General features: G+C 41.9%; 1 protein-coding gene across 17 annotated transcripts in view; it reads right to left on the reverse strand.

Moving 5' to 3' along the window:
* cacna1g (calcium channel, voltage-dependent, T type, alpha 1G subunit) overlaps nt 1–21539 on the reverse strand; it is a 240478-nt gene that overhangs the window by 26997 nt on the left and 191942 nt on the right. For 11 of the 17 annotated variants that reach the window (XR_004612086.1, XM_034569763.1, XM_034569757.1 and 8 more), the window contains 5 exons: nt 18016–18142; nt 15888–16019; nt 15661–15750; nt 15258–15450; nt 13671–13721 (listed from right to left, as the gene is read on the reverse strand). Coding sequence is in view for 16 of the 17 variants with exons in the window: in XM_034569763.1 (XP_034425654.1) it covers nt 13671–13721; nt 15258–15450; nt 15661–15750; nt 15888–16019; nt 18016–18142 (593 nt within the window). In the remaining variant the exon portion in view is untranslated. Of the gene's footprint in view, nt 1–13670; nt 13722–15236; nt 15451–15660; nt 15751–15887; nt 16020–18015; nt 18143–21539 lie in introns of all 17 variants that reach the window. The other 6 variants (XM_034569760.1, XM_034569758.1, XM_034569771.1 and 3 more) reach the window with 2 other exon arrangements.

Below are 21539 nucleotides of genomic sequence, written 5' to 3' on the forward strand. Positions count from 1 at the left end.
CAGGGAGGGAATTAAGTTACAGAAGAAAAGGTGAAAGGTTCCAAAGTGAAATTACTCGGACTGCTGCAACTCTGCGGCTCTCACTTTTTCTCCTCCACAGGGGAAAGAGGTGAGCGTCTCTTAGTGAGGAATGGAATATCTTTTTATTATTATTGAGTAAGGAAGAAACAGTGTGGCAAGATATGAAGAAATTAATGAAGAAATACTATTGCAGCTCTTTCTCCCTCTCCGTCTGCCTCTGCTCTCCTTTCTCCCCTCATTCGTCTCCCGCCCTTCACTGATGTGGCAGGTGGAGCCTCCTCTCAGCTCTGACATCACTTTGACCATGAACAAGGATGGATGTGAAGGCACAGAGGGGTCACACCCTGCCTCTGCATCCTCATATCTGACCAAAAATTCACTGTACATTAAACAGACCACTCAGGACCATGATCTCATGGGGACTTAGATCTCATTAAACCTGCACTACATAGAATTTCTAAAGCTGAGGTGTTTTGTTTGTTTGTTTGTGACCAAAATGGAATACATTTTGGCTTTTTTTTCTCCAACAAAAACAAGCTGTCCAAGTTGGGTCTCAGAATAAACCAAAATTTGTTCGACTCTATCTTCTTTTATTGCCAGTGTCCATCAGATGTAGCTCTGTCGCGTTCCGGCTATGTCACGCCTGCTATATGATCACCTTTGGCTCTCATTTATTCACTCTTTTTATTCACTCTGCAGAAGTGGAATGTTTTAAGCTTAACACTTAAGGGTTTGTAAGAATTGACGTTTTAAGAGAAATTCAATTCAGAGATGTATGTGATTTGTTACTTCAGTAGAGGAGCTAGGATTTCTTTAAATCCGGGGCCATAAAGGGGCCACAATTTTACACTATTGTCAAATTATTGTTAGTAAGTGACCAGATTTGACTTTAAAATAAAAAATGACCACTGACAGAACAGGGGCACTTCAGATTTCAGCTGGGGCAGTGTCCCCCCCTTGATCCGCCCCTGTGCTATGGAATTTGTCCTTACAGCGAGGCCTATAAAGCAAATCATTCGACACAAACTTTTAAGTTAGCAAAACCTGAGCAGAGCCAACAGATGGTGAGGAGTGGGACGGAAACAGGCTGGTCTGAAAAATCTATGTTCAGTCTCCTCCTTTTTATTATGACCGATGATGTGTTTTAATACAGAAGAATTCACAATATCCCGCACTGGCCTTTCGTCTGTATATTAGGTTTTAAGAAAACTGGGGGTTGTCTTACATTTGAGGACTTGCATTCAAGTCCATGGAGCCAAGAATTACAAATGTTACAGATAATAAGATAGTTAAAGAGTTTGAAAAATGCTAACTGTCAGACTCAATATTTCTCACCACTTCCAGGGCCTGACAGGAGATAGTGTGAGTCTGACAAGATGCAAAAAATGTTTTGTATCACCGCGTTTCATGTTTCACTTATAAAAGGATTCAGTTATGAGGAACCACTTCTCCTAAGATTAATAGCATGATGGGGAAACTTCTCTGATAGGACAGATGTAAGTGTTCCCCATCCTCAGAAAGTCTAGTATTTATAGACAGATGTTTGCAAAATAGAAGTTGTCTTTTAATCAGGGTCGTCTAATAGTTAGATCAATAGGGTGTAACACTGACCACCCATTTTAGAACAGCTCTGGTTCAGGAAGTAAACTTCCTATTAATTTTCTCAATTGACGTTTCAAAAAATCCTTATGAAAAGAATTTTTACACCGACCAGCTACGAGATGAATCCTGACCACTAAACATTTAATTTGAAGCATAAACACAATTTGAAAATGGAAAAAAAAGCAAAAGGTGGGGGAACCACACATCCCATAAATCGTAGCAAAATATCCTTTTCCTATGTGGTAAGTCCACCTTTATGGATGATAATCAAAATCTCTATTCAGAAAATGTATGAGGAATTTTTACTTCCTGAACCTCACTGTTGAGCTCTATATGCTAGTTCTTCTCATTTACATATTTTTCGTTTTTTATTGTTCGGCAGTGGGGACAGTATGAAGTAGTTATTTATTTGCAGCTGACATATACAGTTACATGTTAATCAGTCATTCCTAAGCTGCACTGGAGGACTGGAGCTTGGGAGAAAGATTGCAATTATAAATCTTATACATGCCTAATGTGGATGTAGGTTGTTTTTCTATACACTGTTCCATTGTTGGTTACTGCAGTAATTTAACTAAAAGTAGCCACACAAAATCTATTACCACATTTAAAGCATGTCTGCAATATGATAGAATTGTGGCTACTGCAGGACACTGACACTGCAATGGAGCTGTGACTGAGCTGTAGCGCAGCTGGAATGTGCAGCAGCCACATCCTGTGGACACTCGGCGTTAGGTTTCCTGCATGACTTCACTGACTGTAAGGAGATCTAAAGCCCCTGCTGAAAATCTGCCTGAGGTCTGACAACAAACAAAAAGAAGGCATAAAATAAGACATAAAGAATTCCCTGTCCAATAACAACTCCCGAGAGCATTGTTCCTCCTCCTTTTTCCTCCTACTGTGTACTCACCTTTTTCATTCATGAAACCCTTTCCTCACCTTCTAAGCTTTAAAGGTTGAGGATTTGGCCTGGGAGTTGCTTTTGGACGCGGCCACTCTCAAAAACATATTCCATACATTTCCGAGGCGGCCTTTTTTGGGAAATACAGAGACAGTATCAGGGTCCTTGGCTTGTGGGACCGATGAGTAAGTACACCACGGCACAGCACTATGGGGTGTACTGTGACCGTGTGGGCGAGCGCACATTGGGTTGGATATGTTGAGTATGGGTCTGGAACACGGTGGACCTACAGCTGTGCTGAATGTGGTGGGGTGTTCAGGAGGTTGGGAAGTGGAAAGGATGTTGTATACTGGCTACTCAAAACAACACGAGACACTGCTACGGCTTTGATTCACTGGTGCAATGGCTGCTGTTTTGCTGGATCTCCTTTGAATATGCCTGAAGGCTCTCTGGTTGTGGGCTATGAAGTGCAGATTGATGTAGGCAAAGCTATAGATGAGATGTAGAGACTAAAGTTTGGATCCTGGGTGATAAAAAAAGAATGGTTGTGAAAGGAAGACCAGGGCACGGGCTGTAAAAGCAGCAACAATGCACTTTAGAGGTAAAAGACATAAATTAAAAAGAGTAAACCATCAGAGAGAAACATTCATAGTTTTTACACATTTGGAAAGCAGCAGCTTGGTTGGATGCGGCGGCTGCTTTTATGCCCCTGTCCTTCATGCTGAATGGCTCAGTAGTAAACCTTGAGACTCAGTGTCTGCCAGGAAAAAGAAATCTGTCAACATTTAACGTCAGGGACTGGACGTCCAATTTTGAAATCCAGCAAACACGGAGTCTAAAGAAACAAGGGACAACATAAACAGTTACTTTAAAACAATCCAAAAAGTATTTAACTGGAATCCCTGAATGCTCTGCTGCCTTCCTTAAATATCGAAGACGGGGCGTCAGATAAGAGGAAAAAAATGAAATTAATCGAACTGGGGGATAACAGAGAGGAGCAGCAGAGCAACTTGAGGAGTCCAGAAGGAAAAAACAATAGACAAAGAAACAAGAAAACATGACATCATTCAAAATGACTGGGCATGATAAGACGCACACACACACCCAACTGAGCTAATTGACACACACACATTGTGCTGGTTCACATGGTAGACTGACACACCTTTCTGAGTCATACTTGAGCAGGATGGACCAATTGAAATGGGGGACTGAATGGTGAAGGCAAGCGATTGGACAGCGTGAGTGGAGGGCGGAGTAACAGGGATAACAGTGATGGTGAGGTACAGACCGATGGGAAGCTTTTTTTAACGGCAGAATGACTCTGCGTTTTGTAACCCTTCCCCCTCAGTTAAATCCATATTCATACCGAGAGCGGAACAATGGACACAGCCCCCAACAACTACACGTGGAATGAGGGTGGATGAAAGGGTCAATGATATCAATGTTTAGCCTTCCTTGCAAAGACTTTTGACTTTCAAGTCCTATGACTTGGATTTGGACCAATTGGATACAAGCTTTTCTAAATGTTCTACGATTTAAGCTAAAACCATTCTCCACACAACTATAAAATACACATAAAGTAGCTAAAACCAACTGTGATGACTGTTGCAGTTTATTCACTTTTAGCCTTGACAGTCAGAAAGTAGCACATATTAAACTACTGAGTACAGAGGACAACACACTGGGCACAATTTCGACTATAGTTCTAGTTATTTTAAGAGGCAACTTACGAAATCCTGTGGAACACAAATTCTGACGCGTTCCAACATATCCCCTGAAACCCATCACAGATACTTTGTGTTGCGGATTTATGCAGAAATGTGTCGTAGAGGGGAAGGAAGAGCATAAAAGACAAAGTCTGAAACCTGATGTCAGATCTCACTGACAGCACGCAGCATTTACAATACCATTTGTTAGATAGTTTGGACCATTACATATCATTTAGCTGACGCTTTTATCCAAAGCGACTTACAATAAGTGCATTCAACCATGAGGGTACAAACCCAGAACAACAAGAATCAAGAAAGTACAATTTTCCTCAAGTAGCCAGAGTTCTATAGGTAAGTGCCATATAAGTGCTTCTAAATTTTTTTTTAAAACCTTTTTATTTAAAAAAAAATTTTTTTTATTCAAGGTTTAGTTCGGAAGAGATGTGTTTATAGTTTGCGGCAGAAGATGTATAGACATCATGTTAGCTATGCTAGCGGCATGGCTCTAGGAATGGCAATACCAGCCTGTTGGATTGTGGGTTCTCACTACTCAACATATTACAATGGAAGTCTTAACATTTTAACATGTAACTTTCATGGCCTCGGAGGGTGAATTCTACTGAGTTCTACTTTTCCTCCAGAGCAACCTTGGATCCGACACCGTCATGGCATAAACACTGTCATGAAGATGTCATGATGAAACTGCATGATTACAGTATAAAAAAGGTTTGCATGGCTTGGTTGGGGTATATGTAGTGTGCACAGAGTATGCATCGCCCCTCTGATGCTTGTCAGTGGAGTGTATGTCTTGCAGCCATACATGCAGAGCTCATCAGCTCTTTTGCAACTTTATATATATGCCTGTCCTTGAACATAGTAGTGCATACTCACAGAAAAGTTAAGATGCAGCTATCAGTTCTGGACCCCTGCATAGAGAACATCTCCCTGTTTCTGAAGAGTAAAGACAATTTCAAAGCCCACCTCATGTCTCTTTCATCATTACATTCAATGCAGCAGGGCAGCACTACAGTCTGCCATTCTGCCCCATGCTGACATTAGATGAAATATTCATCAAGAAAGTTTCCAACATGAAACATTCATAGTGAGTGTTGTTCGGGCAGCTTTTTCTCCCACCAATCACTCACAGCTTTTCAGTCAAACGAAGTAATTACTGCTTGTTCCCTCGCAGCAGTTAACACAATTATTAATGTTACAGAAATAAATGATGTTTTCTTTTTTACTAATTATATTACTTTTGATTTTCTCCTTCTCCGGAATATCAACAATCCATCACTGGCTGTTGTCACCTATTCAGTACATATTCGTCATCAGTCATTCCTGCCTCCAGATAATGGATGAACTAATATATTTAATGTTTCCAGGAGGCAAATGAGCTTCATTAGCTAGTTTACTAGATGAAGTTGCATTAATTCATCATGTGGTTGAGTCTGACTCTACTTTCACAACTTAGGTCAGCTGCTGGGTGGAAAGTAGGGTGCATAACATGAGGAAACCTAGATACACACCCACTGGCACACCCCCAAGCAGTTGCAGTTGCACAGCACCCCTGTCGCTGCAAAACCTCAAAAGTTATGAAAGATTCATCACCTTAAACACATCACTTAACACGGCTACTTACACCTTGTGGCATCAAACTTTTACACCCCTGAGCCGCACCTCCGACACTTCCACTGTGACACTCGCTGTCTCTCGCTCTCCTCCTGTTAACCTCACTTCCTCCTCCTATATTCCCCCTCCCCTCTGAGATCCTTCCCCTCCCAATCACCCCCACTCTCCCTGAAGGACTGGTGTTATTAATTACATCTGTACAACAGAGGAACAGAAGAAAGAAAGAGGGGCAATGTGGAACATCCGTTAGATTCATCTCCGTTAGCTCTGACCCAGATACAGCTCAGGATTGTCACTGTGTGTGTGTGTGTGTATGAAAGTGCCAATACATGAAGAACAGCCATTCATGGAATGTCAGGCTGCTTTGCACATACCCACACTTGTGTTTTTGAATGCCACTGTGTTTGTATGGGTTTGTGTTTGTGTTTGTGTGTGTGTGTGTGTGTGTGTGTGTGTGTGTGTGTGTGTGTGTGTGTGTGTGTGTGTGTGTGTGTGTGTGCGTGTTCAGTAAACGACGTGTGAGGGGATGATCCCATTATCCTCGTCTTGTTGTTGCCTCCTGGCCGTGTACTGACAACAAAGATTAACGCTGCAACATAGGAAATATCTGTGTTTACCCAGCACAAGGTGATGAGGATTTATGAATCTACACGGAGTACACAACAGTCACATCAGCTGCTGACTCTTTTATCTGCACAGTTGCAAGCTCGACTTTTGTAAATGGGAAAACCATTGTATAGGAAACCGAAGTCCCTCTTAGCCTAAAAGTGACTGACCTGAGAATTCGGGGCTTCCATTGTGTGACAGCTTAGCTTAAGATTTACATGTATTTTGTTGGGATAGGTTAGAAAACTGAGTGAATGTGCACTATTTTTATGATGAAGCAGAAATGAATCAATCAGGTTTAATATGTTGTTTCCAAGCCATGAGTCAAACACCTATAAATCCTCAATTCAATGGTGGAGGAAGTAAATTAAAAGTTCCCACATTTCCTTTTTTACTTGAGTAAAAGTAAGTACTTGCTTTTAAATATGCTAAGTCTCAGAAATAAAAGTACTTGCCAAAAGTAGCCTGTTCCATAATGCAACGATCAACTACTTTATTAACTGCGAACTGTATATTCTGTTATATTAATGAATAATGCTGCAGATGATGCTACTGAATAAATGTGCACTGTCATAATAATTAATGGTGAGTCTCGGCCTCCTCTGAATCCATTATAGATGTTTCTTCACCAGTGATGCTGCTGCAGCACGAGGCGGGGTCTAATGTTACCTTCCTGCTCTGATTCGATTACTGGATAATTTTTTCTCCTATAATTTTTGACTTCTTTTAAATATATAGAAAAACTATGTGAACGTGCAATGCAATACATTGTAAAAATGTAGTGAAGTAGAAAATACCGATTTTTGCTGATGTATGTAATGGAGTAAAAGTGAAAACAAATCTACTTAAGTAATGCACAGATACATAAAAAATATATTTAAGTGCATTAACACTTACATCCCACATCAGCTTATTTCACTTTCTTCAATGTACATATCTGTCATCTGCATTAGGGTCAAAACTGGCAGAGAAAATAAAATGTAATCACAAGTGTGTCAGAGATGAATAATTCCTCCCTTGTAAGTATGTTACATAATCTGCTTGTTGGAATTGAGAGCAGCCGACTTTTTAAAAGCAGAAAACATCAGTGAAGTCTTAACTCTGACTCCGTCACTAACCTGAATATAGGAACAAACTAACAAGCAAAGATAAACTGAATCAATGTAAAAACACCTAATGTAAAAATATTTTGTATGTGAGGAAACATGACTATAAACTACGCGGCATCAAAGAAAGTTAGTTTTGGGGTTCGAGGCCAATGAGCAGCATGTGTCATGAATTAAAGAGGTTAAATTAAGTGGCAGGGAGGTAAAGGTGACATATGGGACCTTTTTGTAAATATAGACAGCACATTGTGTTCACAAGGTCTAAAAAACTTCCTCAGGATTTACTTCCTCAAAAATCTAATACAAAGCCATTACAAAATGTATTTTTTAATAGTGCAATGTTTACATCAATTTTGGTCTGTAAACCTATGTTTTCTTCTTCACTGCCTTCAATGTAAAATGTATAGGTTGACAGATTTCATTATTTTCAGTTCACTAAACGTAACAAAGATGTTACATCAAAATATGAATCTAACTATTCCAGCTAGCAAACCCTCAAGTTGAGTTGAGTCAATTCTTACCATAATCAGCTTTTCAAATATATTATGAGGAAATAAATGCATTTGTCTATTAAAAATACCTCTACAGGGAACCGTCAGTTGAAGTCAGTGACTGTGTGCAGCTTGGTAATGTACAGAAGCTGCGAGTGGAAGAACAGCAGGGAAGAGCTGTTGCTGGACTCAGAGTGGGAGGCTAATTTACAGAAAGCTGCAAGAATCACTGCTGGTCCAGTTTGTACAACAGTTGAAAATGAATTAGCACAGAAGACATGCTCTTACTATTTTGTTTGGCACCACTGAGATCCACTCTCTTTTCCAAAGCAACAAGAGAACACAGACAGTGGTGGGGAAAGAAAAGGGGGTCGAACATAACAAAATGAGTCAAGGGAAACAATCATCACAGCTTAAATCAAACAAAGACAAAATGGAACAGTTACAGGAACGACGGACATGATGTGACGGACGTAAAATGTAAATATAAGGATTACAGACACAGTAACCCTCCATTTATTTGTGTTCACGTGTTCGAGGTGTATCATTATTTTGTCCATGCACTTGTACCTCTCGATAAAGTGACTGTTTGAGGTGAGATGTGATGACAGAGTGTTATGATGGCGTGAATTCATGTGGGGGCTGACCCAGCCAGAGCTGCTTGGGCTGCAGCGTTGGTCCGCTCAGCCTGTCTGGGAAGTCGAGGGCCATCTGTTAACATGGCAGAGACACAACTCTCTCAGACGGACTTATCAGGAGGAACTGTAGCACAGCACACACACACACACTCGCACACACCTACCTACACATACAATGTGCAAACAGACAACCAGCAATTCAAACTCCTACCCTAAGCACACAAAGAAACATCCAGATCGTACTTACAGCCACAGCAAAGGATGCAGCAAGTAAACGTACAATATATAACTTTGGCCACTAGGGGTCTCTCAATTAAAACATTAATCAAATATTTTGACGGTTTTGTGAAACAGCGTGGGATCATGGGAGTACTATTACTGATTAAATCTACCTGATGTGTAAATCATGCTTAGGGTAATGTATTGAAGTTTGAATAATCATAATCCATTTCACGTGATCAATAAAAACAGTTGAAGGATAAAACAGCCGACTGGCTAACTGGTTCGTTCATGCGTCATTTTTCCCAGGAAGTTAGAGCAGAGACTAAAATTGGGGCTTTCTCGGAGTTTGAATGGAGTTGGAAACAATTTGGATAATGTAAATACACAAGTCAATAAGACATCGAGTTGTTTTTATATGATTAAATGAAGAATTGTTAGGTTATATAAGCTCTAGCCACTGATCACATACTTTAGAACCATCACCCATGTTGATTGCTATCTCTGCTCCTGGCTCTCTTTCTCATAATCCTTTTCTTTTCTTTCTTAATACCATAGATTTGCCCCCCTGCTGCTGTGATGCAAAAGTCAGTACTTTGTGCAAAATCATAATAAATAATAATTGAATTGATCTCACCCATGCTGATCTGGTGTTTAGCTTTAAAACACATTAACTACCTTTAGCTATTTCTATCAAATGGTTTACTTGTGCCACAATAGAATGATTTTCAGTTAAAATAACTTAATTAGAGGACTTTTCCAAGCAAATGTTGCTAATATATGTGATGGTTTACAATTGGTATATATATATTTTGCCACCCTTTAAATGTCCCATGCCACCTTCCTGCCACCCCATGAAAGATTCTCTACCCGTCCATGACCACCTGGCAAATCTATCCTTCAGCACAACTGCTTTTTAAAGGGAATAGGAGATGATACTCTGATTGGTCTATTGCATGTTACGCCCAAAACACACCCACGATTTATTAAGCGACTAAACGTACATTCCTTTTGACCTTTTATGAACTAGCAGAAGTGGATTTGGACACAGACTAAATGTACTTGCACGCTTAGATCAATAAAATAGAGCCCATGGTGTTAAACAGTACAACAAACACATTCATCAGTGCTAATGTTCTTATATTTATCATTACAAGCTCTGCTCTGTCCCGTGGCTCTAATCCAGCTATGGTGAAACATAAACAACCTTTAATCAACTAAGCATTTGTTTTCCAACCTCTTGCAATAGAATACCTGCTTCCAGCTACTAAAGAATAATTAAACTCTCATATATAATTATGTTGAGGGAAACCTGAGGCACTTGGTTCAGGTTTTGACAAAGATTGTAGTCAAGTTTAATAATGAAACGCACAATAGGGCGATCACTTTTTTCAATAAGTCATGTTCAAAATAATTTGAACATAGATTTTACTTCTCCCTTGTTTTTCCATAGTTGTATCATGTGTCTTGTGGTGTGTCTTTATTTCAATTATCCTGAAAAACTACTGCCAAAACAACGTTAATGAATATAATGAATTATTCAAATGCTGCCTGTAAAGGTTCCAGATGCAGGAGTTTTTTTATTTTACTTCTGAGTAACTGTCGCTGCTTATACTGCCACTGCTGCACACTGCAGCCGGCAGCCTATAGACTAGTACGAGCATCATTACCCTGATACATGCTACTGTCTGTCAAAATACCCAGCATGCCATCTCTCTGATAGCTGACTGAGGGCGGAACGGGGGGGGAAATAATACAAAACTATATTTACAATTCACAGCATAACATCAAGTGCATTGTACTGTAGCCTCGTCTGATGGGTCTGTCACAACCAGCTGACTCTCGTGGCAGAATGCATGACTCAACAGAACAAGTCGTCTCAAACAAGGAGACACTTCATACTGACCCTGAGGGGGAACTAGGCCGCCCTGGATAAGTGCGTTAGTGACTGTGAGAGTGTGCAGCTCAATGAGCGTCATAGTGTTTGAGTGTCTACCTCTGTACGTATATGGGAGGGTTCCTCTGTATGTGGCTCCGTGACCATCACGTTGTTCAACCTCTTACACATCTTCTTTTCCCCCCCCTGTCCCAGTTAACAGATGGTTTACATTTTAAATCTGTGTTGATATTAAGGAATTTTAGCCATACAAGTGGTGCGGGCTCTCAGGGAGGTAATGTTGGTTCGTTATTCAACTATACGATGGATTGTCATTTGATTGTCATTTTACAGACATTCATGGTCCACAGAGGATGAACCCATTTGACTTTGGTGACTTTTCCTCTAATCTCATGATCAAGTTTTCAGTGAAACCATAAAATGTGGTACACACATGCCTCCCCTGGATGCAACAACTTGGTGATGCTTGACTTTTCATCCAGTGCCATCATGTGGTCACATTTAATTTGTCTAATGTATTTTTTACATACAGTACCTGCAAAGCTAATGACATTCCCATCAACCTTAGCTGTACCCTGTTGCTACTTCTGATATTTTCATTTGACTTAGTTATCTCAAGTCTATGTCCTAAATCCATTTCCATGAATGTATGTGATTCATATGTGCATTTTTATCATCCGTAACCCCCCCCCCCCTCCCCTTCCACCTAATCTCCTCCTCCTTCCATCTTTAGTCAAAATCTCACTGCGCCTCTTCCATCATCTCCTCCCTTTGTTCCTCTCCTCCTCCTCCAGTGCAGTGCAAACTGACGATAAGTCCACACACCCACACACCGACACACTATTCTCTGGGTGCTGATCGTGCAACACAAAAGTACAAGCACCAAACTGTGTGGATGCTCTATTATATGTGTGTGTTTTGCACTCCAGACACTTCTGTAATTACCTTTGGGTGAAAATATAAAAATGCGGCAAGCCCCCATATCCTTAGGAAAAATGCAACAAGGAGCAACAGAGGAGTGTCGGGGTCCTGCTCCCCTCGATGCCAGACATCGAGGCGGAGAGGAGGAGGGATGTGTGGATGAGAGCTGCTCCTGCATATTTTACAACCTGTTCTGAAGCCATCTGCTGCCTGACACACACACACATGCATACACATACACACACACACACAAAAATCCAGCAAGTCTACTTCTACCAGAAATGTGCCCCTATTTAACACACATTGCACCTGGTGGTATATGAACAAACAAAGTGTGCACACACATACACACACTGTCATAATGCGGAGTCAGTGAAACGGTTATCATTATGCAGTAGCTCCCACCCATTAACAACACCTTAAGCAGATTTTCATGGTAACTGGTTGCGACAATTCACCCATGTGTACCAGCAAACCAGTCGAAGTTGTCAGACAGCTTTGAAACGACCTCTCTGCCCAACAAGAGCCAACTGCTGTTCACATACCTGCTGTGTTCTCACTTAATAACAACTTGTACTGCTCTAACCTTTGTACACAGTGTGCTGCACATAATCAGCCAGTAATGTATGCAGTTTGGCAAGAGCCTTTATTCTATTTTAGATCATGATTTAATAAAGGCATCCTACTGATACACATCTGATGCACTAGAAATAGTTTGTTTTCCACCCAAGGAACAATTTAAACTCTCTTTGTAAGTGAAAAAAAAAACACATCTGAAGCCTAAACTATGGAGACACCAGGTGGAAAAGTGAGATCCTCTCACAGAGTTTGTTAACATTTAATTCACTTAGATTAAATGTACATATTTTAACCCTGGTTGTCTTAGATTAGGCTTTTAAATCCATACAAACTCAATGGGAAAATAAGAATGTTCTTGATTTAATTTCTGTGCTCCAATGCCCTTTAATTGAAACCAGTAACTTTTAATAGAGGACATTATTTAGCCATCTCAAGGCTCATTTACACTCAATGTAAGGTACGTTTATGGAAACAGACAGAGCAACATGTGCATTCATTTCATCCATATTAGTGAGCATCTTCTCAAAGCTTACGGATACTGCATGAATAGACAAAACGGAGCCGTACCACCGGAATGGGGGACAGTGTAGACAACAGGTCAAGTGAGCACACAGTAGGACAGTGCCTGCAAGAAATTGCAGGCATCAATATGATGTAACCTTGCCTGTTTACAACCTGTTTGTTCCACCAGTGGATGTATTGCTTAACAATCATGCCAATGTAAAAGACACATGGAAGTATGTGGGCAGTGACAGTGTTTGAAAGAGAAAGATCTCTTTTCATGTTTATGGGGAGCAGCCTTTAGTCTTGTTACAGCCTGTCCGATAATCCTACTCCTCTGGTTTCTTGCACCGTCACACTTCATTGTAGCAATATCACCATGTTCCCAACCTATAGTGAGAATTCTGATAGGACACAGTTCCCTTGCTTTACAAGGAATAAAGACAACCAGGAACCCCTTTACCTTGAAGTCCTATTTGTTGCCCCTCAGTACATTTCCCTGCCTCACCGCATCTCCAATCCCAGTTTCCCTGCCAACCTGACTAGACCAAAAGTTTTCTTCTCTTGTGGTCGTAGTGCAGCGGTGCAGTGCTGTGGACAGTGGATGGATTGCGCACAGTGTGGAAGAGCTGTGAAAGACAAAGCCACGACAGAGAAAACAGGTAACAGCATGTCCAGTGGACTGAGGGCTTATGGGAGAGAGGCAGGGGGGCGGGGACGCAGGATGGGGCCCTACCTCCCGTGACCATTGAACTTAGAACCCTAGCCACCATGGTGGGTGGTCGTGGTCAGTGGTGGTGGTGGTGGGGGGTTCAAAGGGGACACACAGAACATGCTAGAAACGCTGTACCTTTCAATGTGCCTTCAGAAAGAGCCCAACTCACCCCCGGAATCAATAAATCTAGAGGAATGAGACTGTGTTAGTCAGGAGGAAGCAGAAGAAAGCACGGAAGGAAGAGCTGGAGACTTAGAAACAGGAGAGAGTCAAAGAGAGAGAAAGAGGGAAAGAGGGATGGAGTAAGGCCAGAAGGAAGCGATGAAAGATAAAGCTGGTTTTATGTTCCTACGTTTTGTCTTTCCATTGATTCTGAGTCCAGTTGTACTTTTTGTTTTGCAACGATCAAGAAGCCATTGTCTCTCCAACCAAAGCAGACACTCGCAACCATCCCTACATTCTATTGACCCACACCTGTAAGCTGTTTCTTTCTAAAGCAACCTTTTTGTGTTGCTGTTTTGCTAATCGGACGACATATTCCCCAAAAAAGGTATACCGGGCAAAAAAAGAATACAAGAGTCTCCAACCAAAAATCAGCAAAGACAAAAAGAAAAACGGAGAAATGAACTAAACAAGAACTGTAAGGTCAAGAAAAAAGGGAAGCTCCTCTTGTGTACATGTTAAAGTATGTAAAGGTCTGAGGGGGTTTCTGGATTGGTCATATACCCTTGGCAGACAACTCCTGAAAAAGGAAGATCAATTTCCATCTGTTTTTCTCAAGACCTGGACAGAAACATTACGGTTATTGAATAAAAAAAATCGTATAGAAGAAAATCGAGTCCACTGCTCCTTTAGAATAAGTGGCTAATTTACTTTTAGCTTACCAAATTCTTGGGAAGTTTAATGCTAGCAGATGCTAGCGGCTGTGATTTTGGGTGTAGGAGGCAGTGGAAAGAATAAAAAACAAACCAAACAGTTTGTCACCAACTCCTATACAGCCGAAGGGGAGGGGGAACCGACAGGGAATTAGTTATCACTCCTACAAACCTAACCCAAAGTGATCTGAGATCTTAACTACAGTAAAACGAAGGGGAAAAGCTTCCTCATTTCCCCCCCCAGATTTGGGTCTATCCCTGCCCCTGCGGCTGTACTAAACCACATGCAGAAGAGAGGAAGGGAGGGGGGTCATCTCCTTTTTGATCAGGGCGATAAAATGATCAACAACTCCCCCTCCCTGTAGCTCTGTTTACCCAACACCATGCAAGCCCCATCTGTCAGCACTCACTGGGCATGCTCCAAGGGGCCATCCCAAGCACGGCATCTAAGACCAGGCAAGGTAAGGGCGGAAGGGGCTAACACCAGTGGTCAGCTATCCTCGCTCTGTAAACTGACCAGTTGTGGAAGCTTTTCTTAACATCCAGCTTGATCAATTTGTAGCTGGAGTTGAAGCAGAGCCTCCAAAGTCTGCAGCAGTCTGCAGAGTAAAAGTAGGTGACCACCAGACTGCAACAAAAATCAGCCGGACTGCTAACGAAGAAAGAAAAAGGGGGGAGGGTTCTACCACAGACTTGTGACCATAGGTGGTACTAGCTCACTATTTGCGTTCTCTTAGATTCGGCCAAACCAAATCAAAAAGCAAAAGAAAAAAAGGCTCAGGCTCAAATCAAGCAGGACTCAGAAAGATGTGGAAAGACTACCGACCAGCCAGCTCCTTCTCCTTACTCCGTCTCTTTTTCTCCCTGCGTTTCAGTCTCTTCGCCTCCCTGAGCTTGGCCTCCTCGGCCTCTTGGTGGCGCCGGCACTTGTGGAAGTTCTCCACCACCACGCCCACGAACATGTTGAGCACGAAGAAGGCCACAATCAACAGGAAAGAGATGAAATAAAGCAGCATCCATGGGTTGTAGTTCAATTCTGGCTGAAACATACACAGAAACAGAGGATTTTATAGATATTCAGAAGTGTTAAATGTACAGAATTCTAACTTGGAAATGACTTCTAACAGATATTATCAATGGATATTTTTTAGGGGATTGCACCAATTGATTTACTTCAGCTACAGCCAAATGATTTGCAATGACAGCTGCCCTGGACTCATTTATGAGTGTGTCCTAGTGTTCAGATTTACCTGTTTGTCCACTCCTACAGCATCCAGTCCATTATACATAATGTCCACCCAGCCGTCTTTCGACGCCAGAACAAACAGAGACATTAAGGCCTGAGACAGAAAAGAAAGGGAAGAATGGGTGAAATAAGTAGGTCCTACAATGAAGGTTGTACAGATTTCTAATTCAAGCAGTTCATCAGATCATCTGTGTTTATTGATAAAAGGTCAGAGCATTTCTGAGATCGTACCTGTCCCAGGTTGTCAAAGTTGTACTTGTGTCTGACCCATTTGTAGCTGGCCTGCACACAGTCTGACCTGTTGGTGATGTTCTTTACTTGATGTTCTAGTCCTTGACAAAAGAAGAACTTCCCTTTGAAGAGCTGGAGAGAGAAAATCGATAAATATGCTCTTTATTCAAGAGTGAACCGAAACAGAACATTTTCTCAAAACTACATTATGCTGTTTGAGGTTAATTTGGGGTCCGAAACTGTTCTTGACATTAACAACCGTTTGATGTTGTAATTTCCCAAATGCCTGCCGACATTATAATTAACTCGTCATCGCAATTCTTCTAGTAATCCTTCCACAGGAGCAGTGGTCTAATATATTGGAATTACTGTTCAAGGATAAGTTCAGAGACAGACTTTGTTTGTTTTGCAAACATAAAAAGTAATTGGTCAATTTAATCAGCCCTCCTTCTTTCTCCAGACAGTTTCCTCGCTGCAGTTAAAAAGAAGGGAGTTTTTTTTGTACTAAGAGATCTTTGGTTAACCTCTATTTTAGAATACAAGCTGTATACATATTGAATTGGGCACTGTACCTTAACACTAAAGCTTTGTAAAGATTGTCATGACACCAGCTGGGACTCTTCCATTCCTTCTGTTTCTGATGTTTTCTCCCGCCCTTGTGTTCCTTATTTGTCCCCAGTTTGATTCTGTCTCTGTTTGTCTGGGCATGGCATCAGTTCCCTCCTGCTGCCAATTCACCAGTGCCCCTGTGACTCATACACTAATCAGTTCCTGCAGTAGACAGTATATACCTCTGCTCTACATTCCAGACATCGCCAGATTGATCATTTAACAAACATGATGCAAAGGGCTACTGAGAAACTCAAGTTCCAGTTTGTTTTTCTCTCGTGTTTGCCTGTTCTTCAGGTTCATCATTCCCAGCTGCTTCCAGTCTTCCCGCCTCGCCCAGTCTGACTGTCTGTCAAAACGATTTTCCAGGTCCCTCTGCCGGCCCCAAGCTCTACCGTCTACCCTGGTTCAGCTCACCAAGACCTCACTGCTCCGGGTGTCTAATGTTGGTTTTGAGCTTTGGAGTCACAACTTAACTTAGCCTACCAGAGATTTATCAAAAATGATAATGATTGGAGTGAAAGAAGCCATTTGCCCAGAACATGGCTTGACAGAATGTCCTCCAAGACTGTAGGACTGCCCCAGGATGAGGTTATAATAAAGGATTTGGGCAATTGCTGGGAATACCTATGAATGGGAACTAGAATACAAAATATAGGAAAGGATACTTAGCACAAAATATATCACAAAAACAATTATAGGTAATTTAATGATCAGGGGGTGGCATGGTGGTCGGGGGGTAAGCACTGTCGCCTCAAAGCAAGAAGTTTCCTGGATTGAGTCTCACGGCCCTTGTGTTTGCGTGTTCTCCTCATGTCTGTGTGGGTTTTCTGTGAGTACTTCGGCTTCGTCACACAATCCAAAGACATGCAGATTAGGGTTAGGTTGGGGAATCTAAATTGACCATAGACGTGAATGTGAGTGGTCATTTTTTCTCTGCATGTGGCAAGAGTTCAGCATAGCGCAGCATGCTGAACTCTTGCCAAATGTCAGCTGGGATTGGCTCCAGCTGCCCCGTCACCCACGACCCTAGAAAAGGATAAGTTGGATGGATGGATCGATAGATGAATGATCTAGCTTGTCTTGCCAACATTTTCAACATTTTCGACAGCAGAGGTTAAGGACACAACAGCGGTGTCTATGGCGACTTTTCAACAAGTAATAGCTTCCAATCGTTGCTTCATGGTTCTATTGACCCTTCATGAAAAAAACTTAACTTGGACAGATAGTCTATGGACCAGAGACACAGTATCCTGAACTGCGACAAGCACAGAGGTTGTTGGGCTGATAGCCATGAAATTTCAATTGTGACCAGATAAGTGTCCTGGCATGAGTTATTATGTACTTTTTTAACTCCGAGTTCATAATGCTTGCGATGCCAGGATGGTACATGTCCAACAGCGTGGTGAGAGGAGGATAATGAATCTGTGTCGTGGTTGTATGGACTGCAGCTGTACGACCACTTTGTTTTCTCAGTATGTCTGTCTGCATCCTCCCTCTCCTCACTCTGCCCTCTCACCTGTACTCCCAAGATGCCAAAGATGATGAAGAAGGCGCAGCAGATGACTACAATGTTGCCGATGGGCTTCAGTGACGACATCAGAGTCTCCACCACCAGCTTCAGCCCTGGGGCTCTGCTGATCACTCTGGAACACAGCATATAATACAATATTAGTGCTGTGTATGTGTGTTTGTGCAGGGTCACTTACAGTTTAGTACAGACCAGATGGAGCAGGACACATGCATCGTTCCAACCCTCTGCCACTCGCCCTGTGTGCACACACACTAACTCAAAAGTGTTGTCTTTCTGTTTGAGAGAAAGTAATTATAGATTTTACCTTCATATTTTGTAATGCCCCTATTCAAAACCACTAGCACTCAAATAGCCCCTGCTTATGGATATATGTGCTCTGCTTGTGCTCAAACTGTGGCTTGCACTCAATGTTATGTCAATAACATTCTATTGGTTGGGTGATTTTGACAGACTCGATGCACAAAACAATTCAAGTGCAGAAGAAAAATTCAGAGTGCAGAGGTTTCATGCACACAGAAACAGTGTGAGCACGAGGAGAAGAGCTGGAGAGCAGGACATCTGTGCACAGTTTGAGCACAAGCAGAGCTCAACTAAGCAGAAGCAGGAGCTATTTGAGCGTGAACGCAGGCTTTTGAGTGAAAGCATTTCAAAATCTGGACGTGAAATCTATCTTTTCTTATTTTCTTGATTTCCTTTGTTCACCACAGTCGGACAATATTTTTCCTCATGTGTCCACATTGCAGAACCAAAACGCCTGTTGGCTCACAGGCAAATTAACTTCACTTTCACTCCCGCTCTCACCCTCTTTCACACCTCTTTCTGCTTCCTTTCATTTCTGCGGTCTAGGAAACAGATAGACACATCTAATTAAGCCAATGGACTGATGAGGATGTTTAATTAGTGCCAGCATGACACCCAGCACTGTATTGTGCTGCAGCTGAGCTTCGCCGGGGAAGAAACACAAACACTCACGTGCTACATAAGACCCACCAATGCATGGATACGTATCTGTATATGCTTTCACACAGAAAACACACGTGTACAGGCACGAGCACACACTTAAAACACAAATGCAGCAAACAACAAAGTCAATATGAGGTAACAGATAAGATGACACATGAAAGAGCCTGAAAGAGAGAAAAAAAAATGCAACACAGTCAAAGGGTCTGTCGAGGTGATAATCTGCTCTGCCTTATCTATCTGTCTTTGTGTGTTTTCCCCCGAGCAGACAGTTGACTGAAGGAAGAGTCAATAGCACATTAAGAGAAGACATGAGATAATAAGGAGGCAGGACCGACCAAGGCCACAGATCAATATCCCTGATCAGAGAATAACGAGCTCATGGCGACAGCTCATCGCTCTGCACCTCACTGCCTCTCTTGTTGTACTATTGAAAACCAGATTGTGATGCACTGCTGCTAGTGGCCTATGGAGGGTGCTAGTGTTCAATAGCTTCATCCACTTGCTTTGGTGTTTGATGCAATTGACAAACGGGTATGAGAACATCTTTGCATTCATTGATATTTTCTGTAAAAGTCATTGATAAAGGCCTGGTTTAAGTTGTTGTTTTTTTAAAAGTATTTTCTGTAGTAGAGTGGAACAATTTTTTCTGTGTACTTTGAAATATCTCTTAAAATCAATACACTAATGCAGAACAGGTATAGATATGCAGCTGCTTTAACTAGTTTTGTCCTGTCAACTGATTATGTATGTATGATGATGTGTCACAGGTATTTAAACACACTACTACACCATTACATGTGTTTTTAAGCTGTAAACTAAATTATGTGACTGTTCTTAATTAATATTGGTAATTACATTTGCTAACACATTTATAAAAAGTCTATATATATGGGTTGAACATGGATCATAATGCCACCCAGTTTTTTAAACCATCTTGGATCTTGCAGGACAAATACTTATGTAAACTCAACCCTTTTGGACGTCTCTACAACATGACATTTATATATATTTGAAAAGATTAACATCCTCTGATTTACGGTGGGGGCGGCCCCCCACCACCAGTGACTGCTCACAGTTAATTCTTAGCCCCGCCTCCCAGCACTGCCTTTTTTGATTTGCAGGTAAGGGCAAAAACAGCGGGTGAAGTTACACTTTAAATAAGTTGATGGACTGGTCATTTTAATAATTTTAAAGTGTAAAAAATGAAAAGTAAAGGTAAAACTAATAAGCATGATCATGGTAAGAAAATAACAAGTGCAGTGTGTTGTGGAACCCATGAGTCCATCACACCATCTACATTTTCCCAGCTCAGCAACTTATATTGCACATTAACTGCAAAGAAGATGTTTCACAACATTTCTGCTTTGCATATGAAAACTTCGAGCCAATCTCTCTACCTCTTTACATCATGTTGTCCTTTTGAGCTTCACTCTGGCAAACACCGGTCTCTTTGTTATGAGTCAATACACTCTGATGATGCAGTGTGTGAAGGACACACACTGCAGTGAGGCTGCTTTCCGTAATTTCTATTTGCACAAGATACCGAAAGGAGGATGATGAGGAGCTGGATGAAGAGAGCTTGGGGGAGAAAAAGTAAATGCTTGCTTCTTCTAATCTACACCTCGGCATAATTGCGCAGCACTTTGCAGCGCGTCCTTGTTATGTGTGCTAGGCAAAGCGGGAAGGAGTGCGCTGCGGTGCACAACACCTTCACACACGCACCGCTCGTCTCCCTCCTTCACCAGCATATCCCTCACACCAAGGAAAGAGAACAACAAGTAGGGCAATAAGTGGCAGGCGTGTTCCCACAGTACAAACACTGGGTGTTATTAAGCTATGCTGGGAGATAGAAATAGGGAACAGAGGGAGCAGAGGAGGGATGGGGAGTTGAGGGGATATATAGGGAATACAAAAATGAGGCAGCTGCTTCTCTGCTTGTTTGTCTTAACTTGTTTCTCTCTCCACCTTGTTGTCTAAATCTAAACCTCTTAAACCGACACCTGTCCTTCCTCTCCAACTGTCTACCTTTACCACTAAATATTCTCGTAGCCATCCCTAAATGAAGGAAACGTAAGCTGTGGGTCAACCAGTGAAGGTGTCACACTAACATGATCACCACATCTTAAAGAATAGTAATTACAGAAAGTGCTGAGTCAATCTGCGCTGTCACGGGTACAGGGGCTATGTGTACACTAATGGGACACAGAAATTAGCCGACGTGGAGGCCTCGAGGTAAATACATCATCGTCAAGTGATGGATGAGCTCGAAGGCTGAGGCAACAGGGGGTCAACTTCGAGGGGGTTGACCCCCTGTTGGCCAGCCAAGACTTCACAAACAATGCAAAGCAGTTTAGACCAGTTTGTTTGCAATGAGTCCAGGGAGTGTGGCGTGCACTTTTAATGAACAAATCGATGGGTGGTGGGGAGGGGGTCGGCTCTCTAGGTTGCAGCTGAATTGTCAATGAGGTGTTGGCGGTGCTGGGTAGTGACACAGGGTGCTAGCTTCACTGCCGACTCTGACGCTGGACTCCAGCTCAGGTTGTGGG

Source organism: Hippoglossus hippoglossus, chromosome 19, assembly GCF_009819705.1.
Source record: "Hippoglossus hippoglossus isolate fHipHip1 chromosome 19, fHipHip1.pri, whole genome shotgun sequence".
In the NCBI taxonomy this organism is placed as follows: Eukaryota; Metazoa; Chordata; class Actinopteri; order Pleuronectiformes; family Pleuronectidae; genus Hippoglossus; species Hippoglossus hippoglossus.